The sequence below is a fragment of the Astyanax mexicanus genome, chromosome 12, assembly GCF_023375975.1.
Source record: "Astyanax mexicanus isolate ESR-SI-001 chromosome 12, AstMex3_surface, whole genome shotgun sequence".
NCBI lineage: Eukaryota > Metazoa > Chordata > Actinopteri > Characiformes > Acestrorhamphidae > Astyanax > Astyanax mexicanus.
Window position 1 is genome coordinate 13,350,838 of NC_064419.1, and position 25,663 is coordinate 13,376,500.

At 39.9% G+C, this 25,663-nt stretch overlaps 1 protein-coding gene across 3 annotated transcripts in view; it reads right to left on the reverse strand.

The window, feature by feature from the left end:
- Nucleotides 1-1,539: 1,539 nt before the first annotated feature.
- The window catches only part of asb6 (ankyrin repeat and SOCS box containing 6), a 34,576-nt gene continuing 10,452 nt past the window's right edge, over nucleotides 1,540-25,663 (reverse strand). Inside the window, exons 2-7 of one of the 3 annotated variants that reach the window (XM_022662095.2) lie at nucleotides 9,027-9,155; nucleotides 8,691-8,860; nucleotides 5,997-6,103; nucleotides 5,799-5,907; nucleotides 5,130-5,216; nucleotides 1,540-3,615 (exon numbers count right to left, since the gene is read on the reverse strand). In XM_022662095.2, the coding sequence (XP_022517816.1) occupies nucleotides 2,885-3,615; nucleotides 5,130-5,216; nucleotides 5,799-5,907; nucleotides 5,997-6,103; nucleotides 8,691-8,860; nucleotides 9,027-9,130 (1,308 nt within the window). In that variant the 5' untranslated portion in view covers nucleotides 9,131-9,155 and the 3' untranslated portion in view covers nucleotides 1,540-2,884. The remainder of the gene's footprint in view (nucleotides 3,616-5,129; nucleotides 5,217-5,798; nucleotides 5,908-5,996; nucleotides 6,104-8,690; nucleotides 8,861-9,026; nucleotides 9,156-25,663) is intronic. The other 2 variants (XM_049485675.1, XM_049485676.1) reach the window with 2 other exon arrangements.

Genomic DNA, 25,663 nt, shown 5'->3' on the forward strand with positions numbered 1-25,663 from the left:
TTAAGAACTAAAATTATAATTGTTTAATACTGTGCAGTACTACTACTCAAGGGTAGTATGGACTAATAATGTGGACTAGAATGCGCTATATGCGCTAACCCTCTTTAGGCTATATTTACTACAGAAATGAGACATATTCAAGTTTATTTTTTTATTATTATTATTTGTTTATATTGCTTTCAATTCAAGTGACATAGCAACATTCCAGAGGGGGGGGGGGGGGGGGGTGCTTTACCTGGCAAGGATGCTACACTCGGCACAACACCGGCTTTTCTCCTCTTTGTGTCTTCTCTGAATAGTGGCAACGTGGGAGCCTTAAACAAACTCTCCAATGATCTGAAAACAAAGATAGTTTACCATGGTTTAGATCATCTTGCTGCAGATGGAGTCACTGTGCGTCGTTCACTATTCAGCACACTTTGCACAAGGAGAGGCTGTATGCAATGCAGAAGAAGTCTTTTCTGAGCACACGCCACAGAGACTTGAGGTATGCTGAAGCACACTTGGATAAGACAGCTTCATTTTGGAATAAGGTTCTGTGGACTGATGAAACTAAAATTGAGTTATTTGGAGGGTAGTATGCATGGAGGAAAATGAACACAGCATTTCAAAATAAACACTTTACTGCTCCCCACAGTAAAATATTGGTGGTGGGGCTGCATACAGTGGCTTGCAAAAGTATTTATACCCCTTGAACTTTTTCAGATGTTGTTACATTACAACCACAAACTTAAATATCATATATATAATATTTTATATATTTCAATAACATTGTGGCTTGTCCATGTGATCTTCAGCAAACTGTAGATGAGCCTCAAGGTTCTTTTTAGAGAGCAGTGGCTTTGGCCTTGCAACCCTGCCATGCACACAATTGTTGTTCAGTGTTCTCTTGAAGGTGGATTCATGAACATTACCAATTGCCAATGTGAGAGAGGCCTTCAGTTGCTTAGATGTTACCCTGGCCTCCTTTGTGACCTCCCTGACTATTATAGACCATGCTCTTGGATTGATCTTTGTTGGTTGACCACTCCTGGGAAGGGTACAATAGTCCTGGATTTCCTCCGTTTGTACACAATGTGTGTGTGTGTAGCATAACAATGGTTTTGTAACCTTTTCCAGAGATGAGCATCAACTCTTTTTCTGAGGTTCTCAAAAATGTACTTTGTTCATGTCATGATACACTTCCACAAATGAGTTGTGATGAGCAGACTTTGATATATCCCTGTTCTTTAAATGAAACAGACTCTGCCCACTCACACCTGTCATGGCATTGATACTTTATCTTCAAATTAACTGCTAACTCTAGAGTTTCATATACTTTTGCCACTTACAAATCAGTAAAATTGGATGATTTACCTTAATAAATAAATGACCATGTATAATATTTGTCACGTTTCTTTAACTGAGTTCTCTTTATCTAATTTAAGGGCTTGTTTGAAACTCTGATGATGTTTTAGGTCATATTTATACAGAAAATTCTATGGCATCAGTGTAACATTTTATATGTATATAATGTGTGTAGATGAAATAAATCCAATATCAAAATTTTAAACTTTAATAATACATTTTAGTAATACATTTTACACTTTCAATTGGCTTCACCACAAGGAATGTTTACTTTATAAAATGTATGATGCATTATTAGGCATAAACAAAAGCCATGGTAAAGTTAATCACTAACAATGAAATATATGTAAAGATGTTTCCTTTTAACTGAATTACAACAAAATGGTAAACAGTAGTATCACCATTAAGTATGCACACATTTTCTTATGTAAATTCTTCTTTCTAAGGCACTGCCCAGAAGAAAATCACACAAGTCACAGGGGTTCAGTATTTTTGCACACAAAATTCAACTTGTTACATCTGTAAACATAGCTACCAATACAGTGAAGGATTTTTTTTTTGATCCCCTGCTGATTTTGTAAGTTTGCCTACTGACATAGACATGAATAGTGTAGAAGTTCAGGGGTAGGTAAACTGTATTTTTTTTATCCAGAAAATCACAATGTATAAATTATATGAAAAAATTATTTGATTTCTCTGGAAAACAGGACTTAATACTTGATGGCAAAACCCTAGTTAGCAAGCACAGCAGTCAGAGGATTTTTGTAGTTGATGGTGAGGTTTGCACACATATCAGGAGGATTCTGGTCCACTCCTCTTTACAGATCATCTCTAAATTATTAAGATTTTGAGGCTGTCACATGGCAACTCTGAGCTTCAGCTTCCTCCATAACTTTTCTATGAGATTAAGGTCTGGAGACCGGCAAGACCGCTCCATGATCTTAATGTGCTTCTTATTGAGCCACTCGTTTTTTGCCTTGGCTGTATGTTTTGGATCATTGTCGTGCTGGAAGACCCAGCCACGACCCATTTTTAATGTGCTGGCGGAGGGAAGGAGGTTGTCATTCAGGAATTTATGGTACATGGCTTCGTCCATTCTCCCACTGATGTGGTGAAGTGGGGATGGAGTTCATTGGTGGACGGACAATGGATGATAGTTAGAGTGGACAAAAATCTACATAAAAAATAACCAATGTGTACAGCTGTGGTGTGCACACAAGCATCTCAGGCCGTAAAATACAATAACCATTGAAGTAAAAAAATTACAACAGCACGGGACCTTGTCAGGTTTCACTTCAGTCAGCCAGTGTTTTTAACACCTTTTCACACCATAAAGAATTAAGGCTGTTTTGGGAGCAAAACAAGGCCATACCTGTCATCTGGGATTAGTTTACATTAATGGTAAGTGTGTAAAGGGGGTTTAAATAATATATATATAAAAACAAAATAGCCTCTTTAAACAAGGTCTTTATTTCTCAAGCCTGGGGGCTAAATTCTGATTGACAGTTACTGAAAAGAGGCAGGAGATGATGATACGTTAACAAATGGTGGACAATGACTTAAAGCTGTCCCACCCGGGTCTTTGGATCAGACTGCGCTCCGGCATCAAATAATCTTTTAATCTGTCCGGAAGTGGCAAGGCCCGTAACTTGTCCTCCAGAGGCCAGGGCTGCAGACAGTGGCGGATAAAGGCCCGACACAGGTGGCGCAGTGGAAGAGGCTGGGCTTCTTGTTCTCTAAGCCGGTTCTGGAGCTCCAGCAGAATCTGGGGAACCATCTCCAGCTCCTGAACAGATGACACAGAGAGGGTCGATAACGGGGGGAAATTCAGAGAGCACATCTGAGCAATTTCCAGAAGCACTTCAGCTTTTGCCAGCAGATCCGTCACCTTAGCAGCATCAACAGGTTCCTGCAGAATCTCTTTCAGACGAACAAAAATCAGGGTGTGACCGGTCCAGCATGACGTGCCATGGCTGGAGCAAAAAAACAAGGCTCCTCTCTGAAGGAGGAGAAGAGCCAGAGGAAAAAGCAGGTCAAAGTGCTCCAGGCTGGTCTGAGTTAAAGAAGGCTCCCACTGCTCTCCGTCGCCAGCACTCAGACAACAGCTTGGATCGGCCCCGTGGTCCAGAAGGATGGCTGCAGCTCGGGTGCAGAATCGCCCGATCTGTGCTGCATCTTCTGCACTCCCATCCAGAGACTCTTTTACCAGAAATACAAGCGAGGACAAGGGTGTCTCTCCATCAAGAGTGACAGAGTTCACATCAGCACCTAGAGAGATTATGTTCAAAAACATTAAGTAAAGCACAATGTGCATAATACACAATAGTATACAATTTAATTATGAAATTTCTATATATAAATTAGAGTGTTGGCTTATTTGCATCTGTATAAGCACATCACAGGGTGCTTCTGTGCTTTAAAGGTTTTCTTAAGCAAATGCATATAAGAACAACTTTTGGTTCAAAAAAGAAACCATATTTGCAAATACAATGTGTGTTAGGAACCTTTATTTACATATTTAAAGTTCCACAAGGTAGGATTGAGATTTTATGCTCGTGGGCTATCCCTACAGTTGTAATAAATGTTTCAGGCGGATTTGTTTCTCTTTCTCGTTTTCTGGCTTTCACAGACATATTCAGTCTCTTTCCAGCTTCTGCCAGAGTGTCTGTATGTTAGTTTGTTAAGAATGAAGCAGTAGTCCTTGTAGAACTGTTAAAACTAAAGGTCAGAAAGCAGGTCGCAGTTCTTGCGAGCGTTGGTCGCGGCCACCTCAGAAAACTTTGAGCTCAGAGGAGCTCCGGCACAGACAGGAGAGCACCGCTATTCCTCCTATTACACCTCAATGCAGCGCTGCAGTGAGTTTCAAGCTGTAGTTTTACTTCTTTAAAAAGATCGAAAATCAAGGAAATCCTACCTAGTGCTGCTTTAAAGCAAGTGAAGGTTTTTAACCCTTCTTAATTTGTGTATCATTTGTTCATTTAATATTTAATTAAGAATCAAAAATGGATAATTAAAAAAAAAAACTATTCATTCGCGCTGTCTACACTAGAGGGCACGTCTAAACCATCTTTACGGTAGCCGCATGCACAGTGCACACGAGGAGCAGAGGCTCGCGCTTCTCCTGAGGAGACTGAAAATGCAACAGAAGCAAGTTTTACAGCTAAATAAACATGATTTTAACCAGTTTGAACCATATCTGTGTCATCTGTAGTTTGATTTTTAGTATAGTTACTTGCAACAAACAGAAACATTTAAATAGTCAGTGCAAATATTAAACAGTGCACACGTGTAAAGTATGTGGCATACCAGCTTTTCTTAAGAGTCTATTAATTGGTTATTTAAATGTAAATGAAAGCATCATTAAATTATATTTATTAGCAATGCCAATCACAAAATTAATTGTATTAATCACGACAATATTATGTGATTAATCATAATTAAAATCATGTTTCATATTTTGTAAATGATGGTATTGGTAGTATGGTAGTGCGGTTTAGGTCTGAAGATCAAAAAGTGTGACCAATATGCAAATTATGTACATGTTGGCAGGTCTGCATGGTGCTTTATGTAAACTCAAGTGGTTCTATTGCATTGTTGAAAGAACCCAATGAAGCACCTTCATGTGTAAAAGTGTACTTCGTTTAACAGTCTCCAATAGTTGGAAGTAGAATGTTATACGAAAGTCTGTTAAAAGCTTCAAATGTCTGATTTTAACCAGCAAGCTGCTGTGCAAATATTCACCACAGTTATCAAGTCATTTCCAGTCAAAGTTATTTCAGTACCTCTCTCCAGCAGTAGCTGGATGTTGCACGTGTTATTAACTGTTAGTCCGTCACTGCTGGCAAAAGCATGAAGCAAAGCAGTCTTCCCTGTAAAAAAGACAAACATAGCTAAATTAGATGATGGTAAAGTTATTTGTTGTGTTTTGGGGGGGTGTGAGTAAAATAAGTGGATCACCGTGGATCCAAGGATACATTTACACAGCAGGTAAAACTGGCCCAAATATGATCATTGAGGTCATATATGATGCAGGTGTGCTATCTGTGTGGCAGTGTGAACAGCAAAAACACACTGAATCTGACACGGCATTGTGGCTGATCAAAATCAAATACATACATACATATCCAATTCACCGTAATATAACACATCCTCTGTGCCCAACTGTAGACACAGGAACTCTTTGATAGCTCCTGTGCTGCTGGAGACACGAGCACACGAACGCTGGTTTAGAAGCTGTTTTTCCACACATTAAGGATACAGTGTTAGCAACCTAAAATAAACACCAAACTTGGTGAGAAAATTAGTTTTAAGCCACTGTGTAAACATAGACAAAGAGCTCTCTAAGGCCTTCAGAAAGCAGAGTGTAGTTCATTTATGAAGAGTTATGTGATACACTGCAGGGGCTCATTAAAGCACGTTGCAGTTAGACAGTGATCAAGCAAATACGTCACCATTTTTGTCTTTCGCATTAATATCAGCTCCAAGATCCAGAAGCACACGGAGGCAAGGGAGTCTATCTGCTTCCTCACTGGCTAGATCCAGAGGGCTACTCTCGTGAATCTACAAACAAACAAATACACACACAAGCCCTTTAGAAGAGGGTGAAACCCCTTCTTTTTTAAGCTTTAATTAAACTATAATAAACCTACCCTATCCCTTTTGTCAATATTTGCCCCATGTCCAACCAGAAGTTGCACCATATGTGGTTTATTCCTAAGCACTGAAATGTGCAATGGGTTGTAATAGGACACCGGGTCTGAAGGGAGGGGGACAGAATATATATATATATGAAATGCATTAAAACAACTCATTTAGCACACAGATTCAGGTAACCGAATGTATGATCTCTTGTAGTTATATACACTACCACTCAAAAGTTTAGGATCACTTACAAATATCCTCCTTTTTGGGAAAAAAACATGCAATTTACAAACAATATTGTCCATTTCACAATGAATTTAAGTGTAGATGATTTTTAAAAGAATAAAAATGTTTGAATGAAAGATTTTTGTATAGAAGCTTATTTTGCATAAAGTCCTATTATCAGCAATTCTCAGTCCTCTGCCTAAGTTAAGGATTTTATTGGGCAAATTGGTTGTTAGGACACACTTGCTTAATTGTGATGCACAGCTGAAAAACATTCACACAAAGCAATTCAGACTGTTCTCATACAGAGTTCTTCCCCAATGGTGGAACAAACTACCTTCCACTACCAGATCAGGAGAATCTCTCGCTATCTTTAAGAAACTCCTGAAGACAGAGCTCTTCAAAGAGCACTTACTCTCCTAACACCTCTAACTAACTACCTTCTACTACCAGATCAGGAGAATCTCTCACTATCTTTAATAAACTCCTGAAGACAGAGCTCTTCAAAGAGCTCTTACTCTCCTAACACCTCTAACACACTAACTACTTCTAACCTCATTTCCTTCCTATTCCACTATTTCCTTTTAACCTCCTTTAAAGATGTTTTTTACCTTTAACTTCTATTACTTTTGAACTTCACTATTGTAAGTCGCTTTGGACAAAAGCGTCTGACAAATGTAATGTAATGTAATGTAAAATGCGACATATTGGCAAGAAACTGAAAATATCTTACCATGCTTTTAACTACTCCCTTCGAAGAGTGACACAAACTGGCTCTAACAAGGACAGAAAAAGGAGTGGGGGGCCCCGATGCACAAAGGCTATCAACTGACAGCTGCACTTAATGGAACCCGTCAAACACCAGTATTAGCATTAACAGTCAAGAGGTCAACTCAGGATGCTGGAATTCATGGCAAAATTGCCAAGAAAAATACCTTACCTTACACTGGCCAATAAAAAGAAAAGACTGCGATGGGCCAAAGAGAAAAGACATTTGACAGTGGAAGATTGTAAGATTGAATTGGTAGTGCTGGGTGGTTTGACCAAAAATAGTTATGACAGTATTTTTTTTAACATTCTGACTGTTTCACGATAAATCAGGGTATTTTTTTTTTAAATCTTATTTATTTATTTATTTATTTTGCATGACCGGGCTTTTATTAGTTTTGTGACTTACTCTTTTGTTAAAAGTATATATAATATAAAGCACTAAATCTTTAAATTAAGGCTTTGATTACTATTGGGTTTACTTTGTCCCACAAAATTACACAATATATGAAGAAATCAGACTTTATTACAGAAAAACAGCTAAAGAATGCAAACAATAGACCTTATAAAAATTATATGCCAACAACTTTAACATTTTTTTTTAATGGAACTATTTAAAAAGTTCCATAAATAAAAAATGTTAAAGTAGTTGGCATATCAAGTCTATAACACTATAAATTGACCTAAAATACTTTTCTGAAGCCATTAGAGGCATTACAATATTAAAATCAGCCATTCCCTTCTTTCTCCAGTTAACAAACACATTCAATTCAGTGTGCATTAAAATGATCCTTTAAGCTACAGTATTATTATATTTAAAAGGGCTATTGTTACTTCCTCGTTTCAAGCGTTTATGAAGTTTAATCTCTTGTGCTGAAGAAACGACCGGTTCTGGAATCGGATCGTCAGAAGTACAAGAGGAACGTTTCTCTGAGCTGTGGATTGATTGCGCAATGACAGTCCGTATTTATTTCTATGCTCCAATCAACTTCAGTATGTTAGCTTGTTATGCTAACTGGCTAGCGTTATCTAGCAAGCTATGTCTTCTTTGGTGGCGCTGTTATTCACATCGCTCCACAGTGCCTCTAACGGTATGGGAAAAATCCAAATTCAAACTTCTCTCCGGTATACAGTATGAACTGGTATACCGCGCAGCACTAAAAGAAGGTGTTGTGGACAGATGAGTCCAAGTTTAAGGTCTTTGGATAGAACAGAAGAACATTTTGAAGTACAGTCATAATTTTAATTAAAAACAATATTTCTTACTCTGACAATGTCTGCATGTCCTGTTTATTTGCGTTTAAGTTTAAGTGTGTTTCCATTGAAAACAAGAAAATTTCACTGTGATCCCAAATTTTGAGCGGTAATGTATGCTTTCTCAAAACTTAAACTAAAAATAATAACCGCACTGCACTGCAATTGTTGCATGGCTTAATTAAAGTTAAATGAACATTTCTTATATTTAGCTTTTTTTAGCTGGGCATTTAGCAACTGCACAAAAGAAGCAGGTAAAAAAGATCCAGATCACTGATGAAGTAAAAATGTAAACACTACACGATTTAAACGGCTATATATTTTGTTTATTTTGTGATCAAAATGCTATGTTTTGATACCATTGTTTCAATAATAATTAGGGACCATTTAGCTTTGCCATCAAGCAAAAAAAACATCCCTAGGTCTTACAAGGATAGAAAAAAATATATATTTACCCTCAAAGTTTAGATCAGCTCCGTAGGCTAAGAGCACTTGGGCAGCACTGACTTCTCCAAGTTCTGACACTTTAAACAGAGAGTAACTGATTCCCTCTGTAAACACCGGTGACTGGGACTCTTTCTCAAGCAGTTCCATGAGAGATTTACATTGATCCTCACCATCTGACCTGTACACAGGAAAACATGAATAAATATTGTGTAACAATCATATAATTATTTGTGAGTAAATAATAAAACACTATAATAGATAAACATTTATTAATTGGACAATTTACCCACTATTTCCTTTGGTGAGATTACCCTCCCGGACAGCTTTTGTAACTATAAGCTCACCTTTCAGGATTTTCTTCCTTTTGTGTTCCTACAATACACATCACTGCATCCACAAGAGGCTGGTACTCATAAACTATCCTCCTGAAGCCATGTAAGAAAGGCATGCTGTCCCTCCACTGTGTCTCAACTCTGAAATAGAAATAAACAGCACTGTTATGAGCTAGCTGCTGTTGGGTTAGCTAATAAACTGACCGGTTAATATACTAGTGCAGGAGTGTCCAAACTTTTTTTGTTGGGGGCCAGAAGGAGAGATATATTTGAAATCACGGGCCACACTCTGTAATAAAACAAATAATGAAATATACCACTTTAAATAATACATTTTCCTGATTACTTTCATTTACACACCATTTTACTTGACTTGCTATCTTTATCTTTGACAGTGTTGTGTAAACTAAGATTTTTCAAATTGATGTTTCATTTCTCTTAATTTTAAACTCCTTAATTACGGCAACTTTTAGACTTTTTTGCCCTTTTTCTGCGCTACAACTGAACATTCTCGCCCCTTTTAGACCCTTTGGCCTGATTTTCTGCGCTACAACTGAACATTCTCACCCCTTTTAGACTCTGGCCAATCAGTGTGTGTGTATCTATCCCCTTTAAGAGGCAGGTGTCCGCTGAATTCTGTGCATTCCTATTTTAGAGGTGCATAGGAAACTGTGCCGTAACACTGTGAAGATACACCAGCAATGTTATTTTATTCTTTTGTTTATTGTTTATGTAAAAACTGGGTTTGCAACACTGAATAATAATCAAGATCATAAAAATTGATACATAAAAAATAAAGAATTTATCTTATGAAGAAAAAAATAATTTGATCAATAAAATAATACAAATATTTAAAATGAATAAAAAATAATTAATATAAAATAAAAACTAATTCAAAACACAATCAAAGGCTTTCTAAAAGTACGCAGAATAATAGTAGTTTCAGTTTCAAATAATTGAACCAGCTCATCAAAACCTCAACCTATCCTTTATATTCGACAATATTTGATTAACTTAACAGGTAATCACTCATCTTAATTTATTTAACTAAACTGAGAGAGAGAGTGCAGCGCATTTTGCCTGATTTCTCTTGATTGAATATGTAAATATTTACTGTAAATATACCATACCAGCAAATATACCATTTAATATCATACATTTTACTACACTTGATAGGACCTTATTTATTAAAAGGTTTTTTTTTAATCGCAATGCCGCATGCGCTTTCTAGCTCCTCTGCGTGACTGCAGCATTTTAAAGCGCTGGACGAGATTTTAGTGAATTAATTAAAATATTTAATATTTTAATAAAATTGCCCTGAGGATAAGAAAGGAACGCTAACATATAGCTTTATATTTCTGTGTATTTCAAATGTTTTAGTTTTTATATACTTGACGTGCAGCACCAGATACCAGGGTCATGCTTTATTTTTCAGATATGAAAAAAATTTCAGTTACATAATAGCAAAGTGAAATAAAATAAATTTATGTCCAGTCAAAGTTCTTTTCTCTTTTAATTTTTCATTTTAAAAACTTCAGCTATTGAGTGAGAATAAGCATCTGTTAAAATTCTGGACAGCAGAATGACTGTGTCTGGTATATTAAGCTACAATTACTAAGTCTGTGTACTAAACATAAATATAAATCCTCATAACTTGGTCCAGCTGTCTAAGGCGCTGCCACAATGAGCAGGAGGTCGCAGTTTCGAACCCCAGCTCATGCATCTTTGCCATCAAGCTGCCGGCGTCAGAGGGAGCAAAATTGGCCCTGCTCCCTCTGGGTGGGTAGATGGCGCTCTCTCCCCACATCACTCCTATGGTGATGTCTGCAGCACAGGGTGAGCTGATGTACCTGAGCCGAGCCGCTGTGCTTTCCTCCAAGCGCGCTGTGATGCTGCTCGGCAATGCTGCATCAGCAGCAGCTCGAAAAGAAACGGTGGCTGGCTTCACATGTATCGGAGGAAGCATGTGTTAGTCTTCGCCCTCCTGGTGTGTTGTGGCATTACTAGTGATAGGGGGAGTCCTAATGAATGGGTTGGGTAATTGGCCGTGTAAATTGGGGAGAAAAATGGGAAAAAAAATAAAAATAAATAAATAAATCCTCATAACTGTTTGATCCAACTAATTACTATTTCAAAGTAACGTGCCCAACACTGGTTGACAATGAGCAATTTCCCTACACACAACCAGCAGGCTTATTCTATTTGCGTGAATGACATGAAATGTTTAAAATTAATACAGACATGTAGAAAAAAAAACAAAGACAAGCTGTAACCTAGATATAAATATTAATATCCTAATAATAATATCCTAATAATAGAATATTAATAAATAATATTATAATATGCTAATTAGGCATATTTGTAGCACTCTAATTCATATTATTTAAGTTATATACCCGATTTGATCTTTTTCTGTACAATCCCTGCTAAAGTTTTAGCTCAAGGAGACCTAAAGAAGGTCAGTGCATGTTTCTGGAAAAACAAAAAAGTGGGCATGTCATCGCGATGGTTACCATCCATCACGATGGTGGGTCATAAATGACACAACCCTACTAGAAATTCGCACCCTCACCGCTTTTAGACTCTTTGGCCCGTTTTTCTGCGCTACAATTTCACCCTCTCCACTTTTAGACTCTTTGGCCCATTTTCTGCGATACAACTGTACTCTCTCTCCGCTTTTAGACTCTTTGGCCCATTTTTCTGCGCTACAACAGTGCTCTCTCACCGCTTTTAGACTCTCTGGCTCATTTTTCTGCGCTACAATTTCACCCTCTCCGCTTTTAGACTCTTTGGCCCATTTTCTGCGATACAACTGTACTCTCTCTCCGCCTTTAGACTCTCTGGCTCGTTTTTCTGCGCTACAATTTCACCCTCTCCTCTTTTAGAATCTTTGGCCCGTTTTTCTGCGCTACAACTGTACTCTCTCACCACTTTTAGACTCTCTGGCCCGTTTTTCTGCACTACAATTTCACCCTCTCCACTTTTAGACTCTTTGGCCTGTTTTTCTGCTCTACAACTGTACTCTCTCTCCGCTTTTAGACTCTTTGGCCCATTTTTCTGCGCTACAACAGTGCTCTCTCACCGCTTTTAGACTCTCTGGCTCGTTTTTCTGCGCTACAATTTCACCCTCTCCGCTTTTAGACTCTTTGGCCCATTTTCTGTGATACAACTGTACTCTCTCTCCGCCTTTAGACTCTCTGGCTCGTTTTTCTGCTCTACAATTTCACCCTCTCCTCTTTTAGACTGTTTTTCTGCGCTACAACTGTACTCTCTCACCACTTTTAGACTCTCTGGCCCGTTTTTCTGCGCTACAACTGTACTCTCTCACCGCTTTTAGACTCTCTGGCCCGTTTTTCTGCGCTACAATTTCACCCTCTCTGCTTTTAGACTCTTTGGCCCGTTTTTCTGCGCTACAACTGTACTCTCTCACCACTTTTAGACTCTTTGGCCCATTTTTCTGCGCTACAACTGCGCACCCTCTCCGCTTTTAGACTCTTTGGCCCCATTCCTGACACCTAGCGATCAAACTTTAAATCTCACATTATGAACACCTGCATAACAGCAGGCCAACTTTCATTCTATTTCTTAAATACCTCGCGGGCCGTAATTTGGACACCGCTGTACTAGTGCATCTCAAAAAAAAAAAAAAAAGTAGCTTCAGTTTAATTCAGTTTAAAATGTGAAACTCATATCATATTCATGTATTACACACAGAGTGATTTAAGCATTATGGCTTACAGCCTAAGAAAACCCCAAAATCGGTAGCTCAGAATATTAGAATAGTATATAAGAGATGCAGATTTCCAAATATTAATCCAGTGCTTCATGCTTCCCTCTGCTGACTACTTTTATGAAAATACAAATTTCATTTTCCAGCAGGACTTAGTACTGTCTTAGTCCTGCTGGAAAATTAAATTTGCATTTCCATAAAAGTAGTCAGCAGAGAGAAGCATGAAGTGCTGGAAGATTGTTTGACTTGATAAAACACAGTGGATCAACACCAGCAGATGACATGTCTCTCCAAACCATCACTGATTGTGGAAACTTTACACTAGACCTCAAGCAGTTTGGACTGTGTGTCTCTCCACTCCTCCTCCAGACTCTGCTTCCTTGATTTACACATGAAATGTAAAATTTACTGATGATCAGTGATGGTTTTGAGAGTCATGTCATCTGACTCTCAAAAAATCTTCCAGCACTTCATGCTTCTCTCTGCTGACAATTTTTTTGGAGATGCAGATTTCATTTTCCAGCAGGATGTGTCACACTGCCAAAAGTACTGATTGGTTTTATATAATATTTAAACTTTTTATGTCTGAGACACTGATTTTTTGGGTTTTCATTGGCTATAATCCATAATCATCAACAACAAAAGAAACAAACACTTAAAATAGATCACTCTGTGTTTAATACATCTATATAATGTATGAGTTTTGAGTATGAGTTTGAGTGTTTTAAATGATTTGATTGTGTGATCTAGCTGATATGTGGCGCACTAAGCATGCTACTGCTAGGTAGTACACATGGTCACACACACATGATGGACAGATTGTATTGATTTAATTATCATTTACTAGGGGTGTGACGAGACACTATCACGAGACGAGACACGATATTGGGTTCACGAGAAGGAGACGAGATTTAAAAATAAAAATTTAAAGAAAAAGTAAAAACTGAAAAATGGCTTGAAAAGTAAAGTTTTATTTGACAAAAAAAATCATATAACACAAACTTAACAGACTGGTTTCTCTGACACGTTGATTCTATGAGACAGACAGACAGACAGATAGATCCCGAACTAAATTTAGGCATCCAGCAGCAACAACACTGTACAATAAGAAACATACTCAGACAAAAAACACAGAAGAATAGAAAATATATAAGGCTATAAAAAACCTAACTATACAAGGTAAGGATCTGTAAACGGACTGGATTAAACTCAGTTGGCAGCTGCATCCCGTCCCCGATGGGAGGAGATAAAGAGTCTGATGGCTCTCGGAATTAAGGATTTTCTGTTGTGCAGCTCTGTGACAGCAGTCTGCCACTGAACACACTCCTCTGCTTCATGATGGTGGTGTGAAGTTGGTGACTATCATTGTTCATGATAGAAAGCAGTTCATCCAAAGTCCTTCTCTCAGCTATTTTAACCAGAGAGTCCAGCTCCACTCCAACCACTGCCACGGCCCTCCTGACCAGCTTGTCCAACCGTGATGCATCTCTCCTCTTCATGTTGCCTCCCCAGCACACCACAGCGTAGAAGAGAAAGCTGGCCACGATTGATTGGTAGAACATCTGCAGAAGCTTCTTACAGATGTTAAAGGACCGCAGTCTCCTCAGGAAATAGAGCCGGCTCTGTCCCTTCCTGTACAGGGTGTCTGTATTTGTTGACCAATCCAGTTTGTTGTCCAGCTGCAGACCAAGGTACTTGTAGGTCTTTACTGTCTCCACATCAACCCCCTCGATGGAGACTGGCTGCAAGGGTAGTCCAGACCTATGGAAGTCCACCACCATCTCCTTGGTCTTGGATATGTTCAACTGCAGTTGGTTCAGTCGGCAACAAGCAACAAAGTCATCCACCTGTCTCCTGACCACCCTTCACACACCCAACGATGGCAGTGTCATCCGAGAATTTCTGCAGATAACACATCTCAGAGTTGTACTGGAAGTCAACTCAAGAAGTGAATGAAGAGGAAGGGGGAGAGCACAGTCCCCTGTGGTGCTCCAGTGCTACTGACTATACTGTAGTCTCAGATGTGCCGTCAGTGAGCCTCACGTACCGTGGTCTGCAGGTGAGGTAGTCAGTGATCCAGGACACCAGGTGAGGATCCACATTCATCTTCACCAGATTGTCTCTGAGAAGTGGAGGCTGGATGGTGTTAAAAGCACTGGAGAAATCAAAAAACATGATTCTCACAGCAATACTCCCCTTGTCAAGATGAGAGTAGGTTCGGTGGAGGAGGTAGATGATGGCATCCTCAACAGCAATCTTCTCCCGATATGCAAACTGGAGAGGGTCCAGTGCATGCTGTACCTGGGGTCTGAGGAGTGGGAGAAGCAGTCGTTCCATGGTCTTCATAATGTGCGAGGTCAAAGCGACCGGCCTGAAGTCGTTTTGCTCACTGGGGCGAGGTTTCTTGGGAACAGGGACCAGGCATGACGTTTTTCACAGCGTAGGAACCCTCCCCAACTGCAGGCTCATGTTGAAGATATTCGACAAGGGTAACCCAAATTCAAAGGCGCAAGCCTTCAGAAGTCTCGGGCTCACCTCGTCAGGTCCAGCTGATTTCCCTGAGCGGAGTCTCCTCAGCGCCCCTGTGACCTGGTCTGCAGAGAGGTGGAGGGGGGAGGTGAGGGGGGGGCGGACTGAATGTGCTGACAGTCTGTGAGAGGGAGACCTGAGCAGCACTCAGAAGAAGTAGGGAGGTGTCTAGTGGGGCAGAGGCTGAGGTTGCTGAGATAGCAGGACAGACAGAAGCAGGTGAGGATGAAACAGGGCAATCAAACCGGTTATAGAAGAGATTGAGTTTGTTCGCTCTCTCCACACCACCAGCTGTTGCACCATCACTCTTTGGCTTGCACCCCGTGATTGTCCTCATACTGTCCCAGACTTCCTTCATGTTGTTCACTTGTAACTTCTCAACCCTCTTCCTGTAGGTCTCCTTAGCCTCCTTTAAGCAGGACTTGAGTTCACGCTCCTCCTGGTTCTTGTCTTTAAAGGCCCTCTTCTTTTTGTTTAAGAGGTCCTTTACGTCGCTTGTAATCCAGGGCTTGTTGTTGGCAAAGCAGCGAACAGTTCTTACAGGAACCATGTCCATGCAAAAGTTCAGATAGTCAGTTGTGCAGTCTGCTACCCCCTCAATGTCCTCGATGTGAGAGTCCTGCAGCACACTCCAGTCTGTGGATGCAAAGCAGTCCCTCAGGGTCTCCTCTGCCTCCTGAGACCACTTCCTGAAGGAGCGTGTTGTGGTTGGTTGTCTCATCACACAGGGTTTGTACTGAGGCTTCAGGAAAACCAGGTTGTGGTCAGATTTTCCAAGTGGGGGCAGTGGGATGGCAGTGTACGCATCACTGATGTTAGCATACAGGAGGTCAATTGTCCTGTTTTTTTCTGGTGGGACAGTCCACATACTGGGTAAAAGAAGTCAGTGTGGAGTCCAGCGTAATGTGGTTGAAGTCACCAGACAGAGCAACAAAAGCATCCGGCTGTTGTGTCTGGAGTCTAGCGATGGTCGCGTGACATCATACACGCGACCATCGCTAGACTCCAGACACAACACCCGGATGCTTTTGTTGCTCTGTCTGTCTGGTGACGTACACACAAACAACAATGGCGTGTGAGAACTCCCGCAGGACGTAATATGGTCTTAAACTCACCGCGAGCAGTTCAACATCTCGGCAGCAGATAGTCTCTTTAACAGTCACATGCCCAGGATTACACCATCTGATGTTATTGAGGATAGCGAGCCCACCGCCCTTAGCTTTGCTGCTCCGTGCGCTGTTTCTATCCGCTCTCACAGTGATAAAGCCGGGGATGTTTACATTAGCGTCGGGGATGTTTACATTAGCGTCGGGGATGTTTACATTAGCGTCGGGGATGTTTACATTAGCGTCGGGGATGTTTACATTAGCGTCGGGGATGTTAGCGGTTAGCCAAGTCTCTGTGAAGCAGAAGAGACTGCACTCCCGGTAGGTCCTCTGGTTCCTTACTAATGCTGCGAGCTCGTCCGTCTTGTTAATCAGCGAGTTCACGTTCCCCATCACCACTGCCGGAATACAGGGCTTGTATCTCCAGCGGTTTAGCCTTTAGCTTAGCTCCGGCTTTACAGCCCCTGGAGCGTCGCTTTATCTTAGCCGGAATGGGGTGCCTCGCCCCGGTGCGGCTCTTTGTTCTCAGCGCGAGAAGTTCTTCCCTCGAGTAAACAAAGTTTCTGCAGCCCATGTGCAGAATTTGGCGATCCGTATCCATGGGATACAATAATAACACACTACAGCGTGTTACAGTAGTAAAAGACGAAAAAAGAAAAGTAAACAGTGAAAAAACGCTACACAGAGCTGCTGGAAGGCTGCCGCTCTCGTCAGCACCGGAAACACGAATGATGTAAGAAACAGAAATAAGAATAAAAAATAAAAATAAAACTTTCCTAGGTCTTATATAGTGCAAACAATAAGTGCAAACCACAACCAGTCATATTAAGACTATGGTTTGTGTTAGTGTGGACTCTTAAAAAGTCCACACTTACCTGTTTTTTTCTCGCGACACAGGTTTAAGCCTGACGAGAAATACGTTTTAATCTCGCAAGATCTTGTGCCACGAGATCTCGTCACACTCCTATCGTTTAGTGATTTTAAGTCTTGAATTATTAATCCTGTAGGTTTTACAAACTATTTTATGGTGACAGGGGGGTGTTTTTATTAACTCTGTTAAGGAGTGCTTAATGGCATTTTAATAAAAAAAATGTACATTTTTTGGGCCACTTGGAAGCTGAAGAAAAGTACTTTTAAATCACTGCAGCAATGGTGGGATGTGGGTAAGATCCAAATCCAGCAGTTTTGTATGTAGTACACTGTAGAATGCAGGTGATCTTAGAGTTTCCTGCACTACAAAACCTCTGTCTACGGCTAGTAAAGTTCAAAATAAACACTTTTGAAACAAACTAGTTCTCAGTAGTGGAACAGGTCTGCCAATTACTGACCCCCGCTCTACAAAATACCTTATTCTGCTGCTCATCTGACTCGCTGAATCCAAATCATCTGAGCTGTAACGTTAGGTTTCTCTGTCACCTGCTCTCTCTACATGCTCTGGCTGCCTGACTGCTGGCTGCGGTGGGGAAGGGATAGTGTGTTTAGTGAGGGAGGGAGGCGTGGCTAGGTTAAGCTGTACAGAGACAGCAGGAGAACTGGCGTGGCTCACTGTAACGCAGCATTGTCTGTATCGATATAAATGATATTGTCCCGTCTTATATCGCATATAAAAATATACTGATACTTTTTCAATCTCAATATATCGCCCAGCCCTAGTTCACGACACTCTGAGATCTATAGCTGATGAAACATTCCCTAAATCCTCCTCAAGATCAAGTAAATGACGCAATCCTTGGGATGAGCATTGTAAACAAGCTCTTTATGACTGTAAACGAACAGAAAGGGTCTTCAATAAACAACCAACGGCAGAAAATCTTATTCAACTTAAAATCAGTGGAGCGAAGGCAACGAGAGTGATGCGATCAGCTAAAAAGTTAAGCTGGCAAGATTTTGTAAGCAAGCTTACAAAGACTACTCCACCTACCAAAGTCTGGAATCTGGTCCGCAAAATGAAAAACAAATATGTGATAACATACAGACTCAGTAGCTTAAGCAACTGGGTCGGGTAGCCACCAGTGTGGCTCACATTGCAAACCTTCTGGCAGAAGCCTTTGAAAAGAACTCGGATGAACATAACTCATTACCAGAATTTCTGATCATCCGAACACAGATGGAATTGAGGGGAGGCAATTTCCTATCTGATAATGCAGAGCCATATAACCAAGAGACCAAGAAAGTGCTGTAAAAAAAGAAAATAAACCACTGTGTTTCCCGACGCACAGCAAGAGAAGACCATCCAACTTTTTTAATAGAGTGAACAGCGTTGTGTAGTATACGGGTCACCAGTAATGAATCTTAGCACCGCATGATATACAGAATGTAGTGGTTTGAGTGTACTTGCTGATGCATGTCTAAAAATCACATCACCATAATGTAGCATAGATAAAAAAGGTTGCTTCTACAAAGTTTTTTTCTTGTGTGCGTTGGGAAGCATGATTTATTTCTATATGGGAAGCAGAGTTTTTGCCTTAGCCAACCGAAAGCTTATTAATATGGTGCTTAAAAGTAAATTTGTCGTCTATCCATATGCCAAGGTACTTATATTCATTAACGTTTTTGACATTAGAACCCTTCAAAGTTGTAATTTTAAGATAATTTAAATCAATGTTAAACAATCTGGAAAACAGCATGTATTTGGTTTTCTCAGCATTTAAAACAAGTTTATGGTTATAAAAACTAATGTGCCGAACTAATGTGGTCAGCTGAGCAATATAAAATTGTGTCATCAGCATATAAATGTATTTTACAGTCCACAACGGAGGTGACTCATTAATGTATATATTAAATAATATTGGGCCAAGGATTGATCCTTGTGGGACACCTTTAGAGACAGGTAGCGGTTCTGATCTACATTGTCCCAGGACTACACACTGCTTTCTATAAGATAAGTAATTTCTAAAACATTCTAGGGCATTGTGGTCGAAGCCAATGTTTTGTGGACTTTTTAAAAGTAGAGAATGATCAACTGTATTAAAAGCTTTAGAGAGATCAATGAAAATGGCTGCACAGTGTTTTTTTTTTTCAATCAATGGAGGTTAAAAGATAATCAAGGATCAGAGTAGTAGCAGTTATTGTGCTGTGCCTCTCACTAAAACCAGATTAATGTTCTGATAGGATTGAGTTTACACTGAGAAATGTCTTGAGCTGGTCATTCACTAGGGATTCTAAAATTCTAGTTGAGGTCGACAACTTCACCTCCTTTGTGGAGTGGTATTACTTGGGCTGTTTTCCAAATCCTGGGAATTCTGCTTGATATAATGAAGAGATTAAAAATATATGTGATATGTTTATAAATGACTGAAATGCAAGCTATAGAAACAAGGGGTCTAGTCTGTCCTCTCCTGTGCCTTTTTTGTGTTAATAATGCTGAAGGCTTTAGCTACTATATGGTGAGGGATAGGGTGGATGGTAAAGAGACCATGGCTTACAGCAGGTGGCGCATGTATTTCATTGTTTGGTATTATTGTATTAATTTTATCAAATACATGTCCAGCTGCTACAAAATGATTATTAAATGTTTGGCAAAGCTCTCTTTGGTCAGAAATTTGGTGATTATTTACTAACATCTGGGTGGATTAGCAACTTTCCAAAATTTGACAGGGTTTGAAGCAGACTTTGAGAATTGATCCATATAATTTTCTGCTTTTGCCTTTCTAATGTGAGAGGTACATTTATTCTTAATTGCCTAAAAAATAAGCCAATGGTCTCTATCATCACTTTTTCTAGCAGAGGCCCATGCTTTATTCCTAGCATTTAGCAAGGAAGATATTTCATTAGTGATCCAGGGGTTAGATCTATCACGTATTCTTATGCTTTTATAGGGGGCATGCTTGTTTACCACTGCTAGAAATGTTTGGGTAAAATTATCTAGTGCCAAGTCAACATCCAGGATTTCTGAGGTATAGTGAATGTTGCTGAGTGCTAGATCATTTAAAAAAGCTTGATCATTAAAATGTTTAAGATTTCTATTTTTATGCTGGTGTCTCTAATGCATCTGATAGGAGAGTGGTCACTTGTACCAGGGTCAAATACACCTGTAGTGGTAATTCTGTCAGATCTATTTGATAAGATTAAATCTATTAAGGTTGACTTGGTGGGGTCATGCAAGTTTGGTTGTGTTGGCTCAGTAATTAATTGCTTAAGCGACAGATTACCACACACACGATCAGATGCATTAGTTAATTAGTTCAGATTAAAATCCCCTAGGATCAGCATTTCTGAATTAGTGTATAGAGATAAAAGCTCAGCTAACTCATCTATAGAATGAAAGGGTGCAGAAGGAGGTCTATAAACACCAGCGACGGAGGCTTCTTATGTTCAGATGAATAATGCCCATGCCTTTTCTTTGACTAAAGATTATGGGATCTGTTAGTAGTATTGTATTTATTGCTTGTGAGGAGACAGGATGGCAGCAGAGGGGTGTTTGTGATGGGTTAATGTGGATGAGATTGGCTGGGTTGATTAACAGATAATATTTCTTATTAGTGGTCAGTGAGGACATTGTAGATTGATTGCTAATAATTACTGGGATAGCTGTGTTTTCATAACTGGTATCGGGTAGTCATTTCAGGTTAAGAACAGAGTAAGATAAATTGTGGCTTAAAATCTGTGAACCAAGTCTACTGGGATAAATCCCATCATGGTAGTAAAAAGACGGACGGTTCCAGAACAGATTAAAATTATCAATGTAAAGCAAATTTGTTTGGCAAGTTTTCTGTAGCCAGTTGTGGAGGCTCAGCAAACGGCTAAAATGCTCCATACCTCTTCCTAGGGAGGGGATCGGGCCAGAGAGGAAAGTCTTTTTCCCACAGTTAAGTGAAAAAGTGAAACAAGCGGGTAAAGTATTTTTTCATGAGTTCAGACTGTCCATCTCTAGTATTATTACAGCCAACATGAACAATGAAAGTGTTAATTCCTGGGTGCTTAGCGAGGAGACTGGGAAGTTGCTCTGGTGCTAAGTTTAGAAGGAGTAGGTGATGGACGAGGGACAGTGCAGGTATTTGACAATTGAGTCTCCAACAAACAGCATAGTTGGTGGGGTATGCAGTGTGTTGGTGTCTAGCAGTGGCGGCCGGCGTGAATGGCGAGAGTTAGAGTCCAGTGGTATAGGCCAACGTGAATGACGCACATTGGTGTCCAGCTGGGTCCAGCTGCCACTCGTGTTCGACGGCGGTGCCCGGCATTAATATGGCCTCTCGGGGGCTTGCGGTGGCGGGGAGCGGGAATGTACCTCCAGCTGAGATCAGCTCGACGATCCTCTGCCCGAGACTCCTGAAGGCACAAGAGGTAAACAGACGACAGGAGATCCAAAAACATGGATGTCCTCAAGTTCCTCCAGGGTGCTGAATCTGTTGCTCAGAGGGATATTTTGCTGCAGAGGGTGGCGTGCAGAACGCCTGCCACCCCCGTATTCCCGCAAACCATGCTGCATGGCTCCGTGTGGTGAGGTAGGAGTTGTCATGGTGGAGAGCCACCCGTGTTAAAAATAAAAGTTTAAATTAAACAAAACTTAAAAGTATTTGGCTAGAGTGCTCTCTGTCGCTTACTCTAACGTGCTCTTTGTCGCTTGCAAATCCAGTGATACCATGACTGGGCCAGACAAGATACACTACCAGTTCTTAAAACACTTGCCACAGGGAGCTTTGACACAGCTACTGACTGCTTACAATCAGGTGTGGAAGTCAGGACATATTCCACCCTCCTGGAAGGAGGCAATTGTCATCCCCATTTCCAAGCCTGGAAAGGAGCACAGCGACCCTTACAATTACAGGCCCATTGCCCTGACAAGCTGCCTTTGCAAGACTATGGAGAGAATAATTAATAAAAGCTTGGTACGGCAGTTAGAAAAACAAAGAGTCCTCACCAAAGAAAAAAAAAAGAGCCCTCACCAAAATGCAGTGTGGTTTCCGAAAAGGTAGCAGTACAATTGATAATCTGGTCAGATTGGAGTCTTTTGTCAGGAATGCTTTCATTCAGAAGGAACATGCAGTGACTGTGTTCTTTGACTTGGAAAAGGAAGGCTAATTCCCGTAATGCAGCATATGCCTCAGTCTTCTCTTCATCTTACATTCATATGTATGAAGCCAAGCTGAAGCATATTCAGCTGTTTGGATTACACATACGGTCAAACCTGCAAAATGTGAACATCTTAACTCTCTTGGTTACTTGTACCCCACCACCATTCCACCTTGGAGTCTTTGCAAGCTAACTATAATTATGGACCTGTCCTGCAATCTGAAATCATCAACTCACCCACAGATCTACCTACCTAAAACTTTACCCTGCTAAAGTTTTACAGAAACATTAGGGCGATGTTCCCACGACACATCCCGGTCTATACAGATGACTCTCAAACGGATAAGCAGGTGTCTGCAGCCATGGTAGAAGGACAACAAACCAAAGGAGTAGTCCTCCCAAGACACTGCTCAGTTTTTACAGCAGAGGCCTACGCAATGCTCTTGGCCCTTGACTAGGGCTGCACGATATATCGTTTAAGCATCGACATCGCGATGTGCGCATGTGCGATAGTCACATCGCGGACCCTGCGATTTCACGTGGCAATAAAAACAAGCACTCGCCGGCACGAGGGTAAGTAAGAGAGATGAGAGATGTGTTTGCCTGTATGTGTGTGTGTGTGTGTGTGTGTGTGTGTGTGTTTGTGTGTTTGAAGGAGGGGGTTAAACTTTTTCAGTGTAGGTTGGTTTATATACATATATTTCTTCACCTGTCTAATCTCTCCACATTTTCCATCGTGTACATTAAAAATAAATGTTAAAATTAGAAGGAAAATGACTAGCTCTGTTTTAGTTTATGTAACAACAATGTAGCCTGAGAGCTCGACGCAACAGTGTAGTTTTGTTTACTAATATTTTTGAGTGCCTCTTAAAGCAGGTTTTCTATCTTTTCTACACACATTTAATTTATTTTGCTTCATTATACTATTTGATAAGTGATTTACACATTAAACATATTACATGTTAAATATTTCAGTAATAAATAATCTGCTTTAATATTTTATTTTTGAGCAACATTAAAAGCAAAAAAAATAATCTTTCAAGTTACTAATTTGTGTTTTTTATGAGTGTTAAGGCATTTTTAGGCTGTAATGGTCATGCTCTTTGGGAAGCAGGTTTAGAAATCCCAGTCAACAGCCAGATTATTAAAAATCTATTCGAAGTTTCAAACTAAATATTCTATACCATGTTTTTTGATGAAAGTATGAACCACTGTTTACAGGTTAAACATTAGAAATGCTTAGCAGTGTATGGAATCAGCTCAGACTTAATTCTGCTATACAAAATAGAGCTCTCAGGATTTTATTTTTAAAGATTGTCAGCATTGCTGAAAGAAATGTTTTTTTTTTATTTAAAAACATTGGAAGTAAGATATAGGCCTACTATAATCAGGTTTGACATGGATTTTTTTGTTTTATTGTTAATGTCTGCACTGATATTTTAAAGACGGTCATGAAAATATGAAAAGTGTATGAACCCCGCCTCAGACAGCCAGTCCAAAGCAGTGCACCTCAGTTTTGTGAATTCATGCTTTTAATCCCAGAAAAACGCTTTTATTTGCCTTTTAAAGGGCCATTTAAATGCTTAATTATCGTTGTTTTGCTGTTTTCCTCTGGTTTTGAGGGCTTAGCTGACTCTAAAGCGCTGACTCAGCTAGGTCGGTCCGGGTCTCTGTTGTGAGACACCGCGCGGGTGGGGGCGGGGCTGGTCCAATATCCAATATTGTAAAGCCCTACCCTTGACCAGGCCCAGAATACAGGGCGACGGAAAGTACTCGTGTGCACTAGGGTTGTGCCTATGGAAGATATCATCATTTATGGCCCACTTTTTTGTTTTTCCAGAAACATGCACTGACCTTCTTTAGGTCTCCTTCAGCTAAAACTTTAGCAGGGATTGTACAGAAAAAGATCAAATCAGGTATATGACTTATATGAATTAGAGTCAGGGATGAAAATTAAAATACCATACTGCTACAAATATGCCTAATTGGCATATTATTATATTATTTATTATTATTCTGTTATTATTAAGATATTCTTATTTATATCTAGGTTACAGCTTGTCTTCGTTTTTTTCTACATGTCTGTATTAATTTTAAACATTTCATGTTATTCACGCAAATAAGCCTGCTACTTGTGTAGGGAAACTTGCTCATTGTCAGCCAGTGTTGGGCACATTACTTTGAAAAAGTAATTAGTTATATTTACTAGTTACTTCTCCAAAAAAGTAACTGAGTTACTAACGGAGTTACTCCACTATAAAAGTAACTAGTTACCAGTAAAAGTAACTATTCACTTACTTTTGTTACTCGCCCCTATGTAATTTCTATTATTATTAGAAAAATAACAAACGAAAATAAACCCAAAATGTTGACAAAAATATAATCTAACGAATTTCAAAACATAGAAACGAAAAACGTTAAAATGGTATTAATATAACATAATATTATATAACAGCTGGATCACTGTAAACATCGTCATCTGCCAATTAAGGAAAATCTTGCTTACAAGCTATGAGTGCTCTAGATTTGGATCATCCTTTCATTGTGGCTGTACTGCAGAAATCATACAATTACACTCTTCAAAATATGCTGTTGGTTTTTGCTGGTTCCTGGGTCATTGCGGTCTCATGGGCAATGAAATGGCAGATCAGGCTGCAAAGAAGGCTACTGCTCTAACCGTGCGTCCACACTGAAAGCGACGCGAGCGACAAAGCAGCCGGAAGTCATTCATTTTCAATGAGAGCGAGCGACACTGAGCGACAGGCAGCGACGCGGCGCGACGCGATGCGAAGCGGGCGGTTTGAGCGACGCGAGAGAGTTGACCAGAACTTAACTTTATGCAAATGAGCAGCGACGCGCGGCGGCGACTACCAATCAGAAACAGATTCTCATATGTCCGGCCTGAAATCGCTGCTCTGATTTTCGGTTCCTACTGAGGATTTATTCCGCCAGCAAAACGGAAAGAACAGAACTGAACTGAGCTGATCTGAGGTAAAATACTCAACTTCACCAGCGGCTACCCCACTATAGTACTATCCTTACAGAATTACCTTATTTAATAGAAAACTATATATTAAACTGAGGAAATTATTTATAAATTAACAGAACGATTTATGACAACTAAGGCAATATTTTTTTTAATTAACAGAACCTTTTATTGAAACAAAGGGAATTATTTATTAAAGTTAACAATGATTTATTACAACTGAAGAAAGTAATTAATACATTTAACGTAACAATTTGTTCAAACTGAGGTATGGAATTTGAAACGA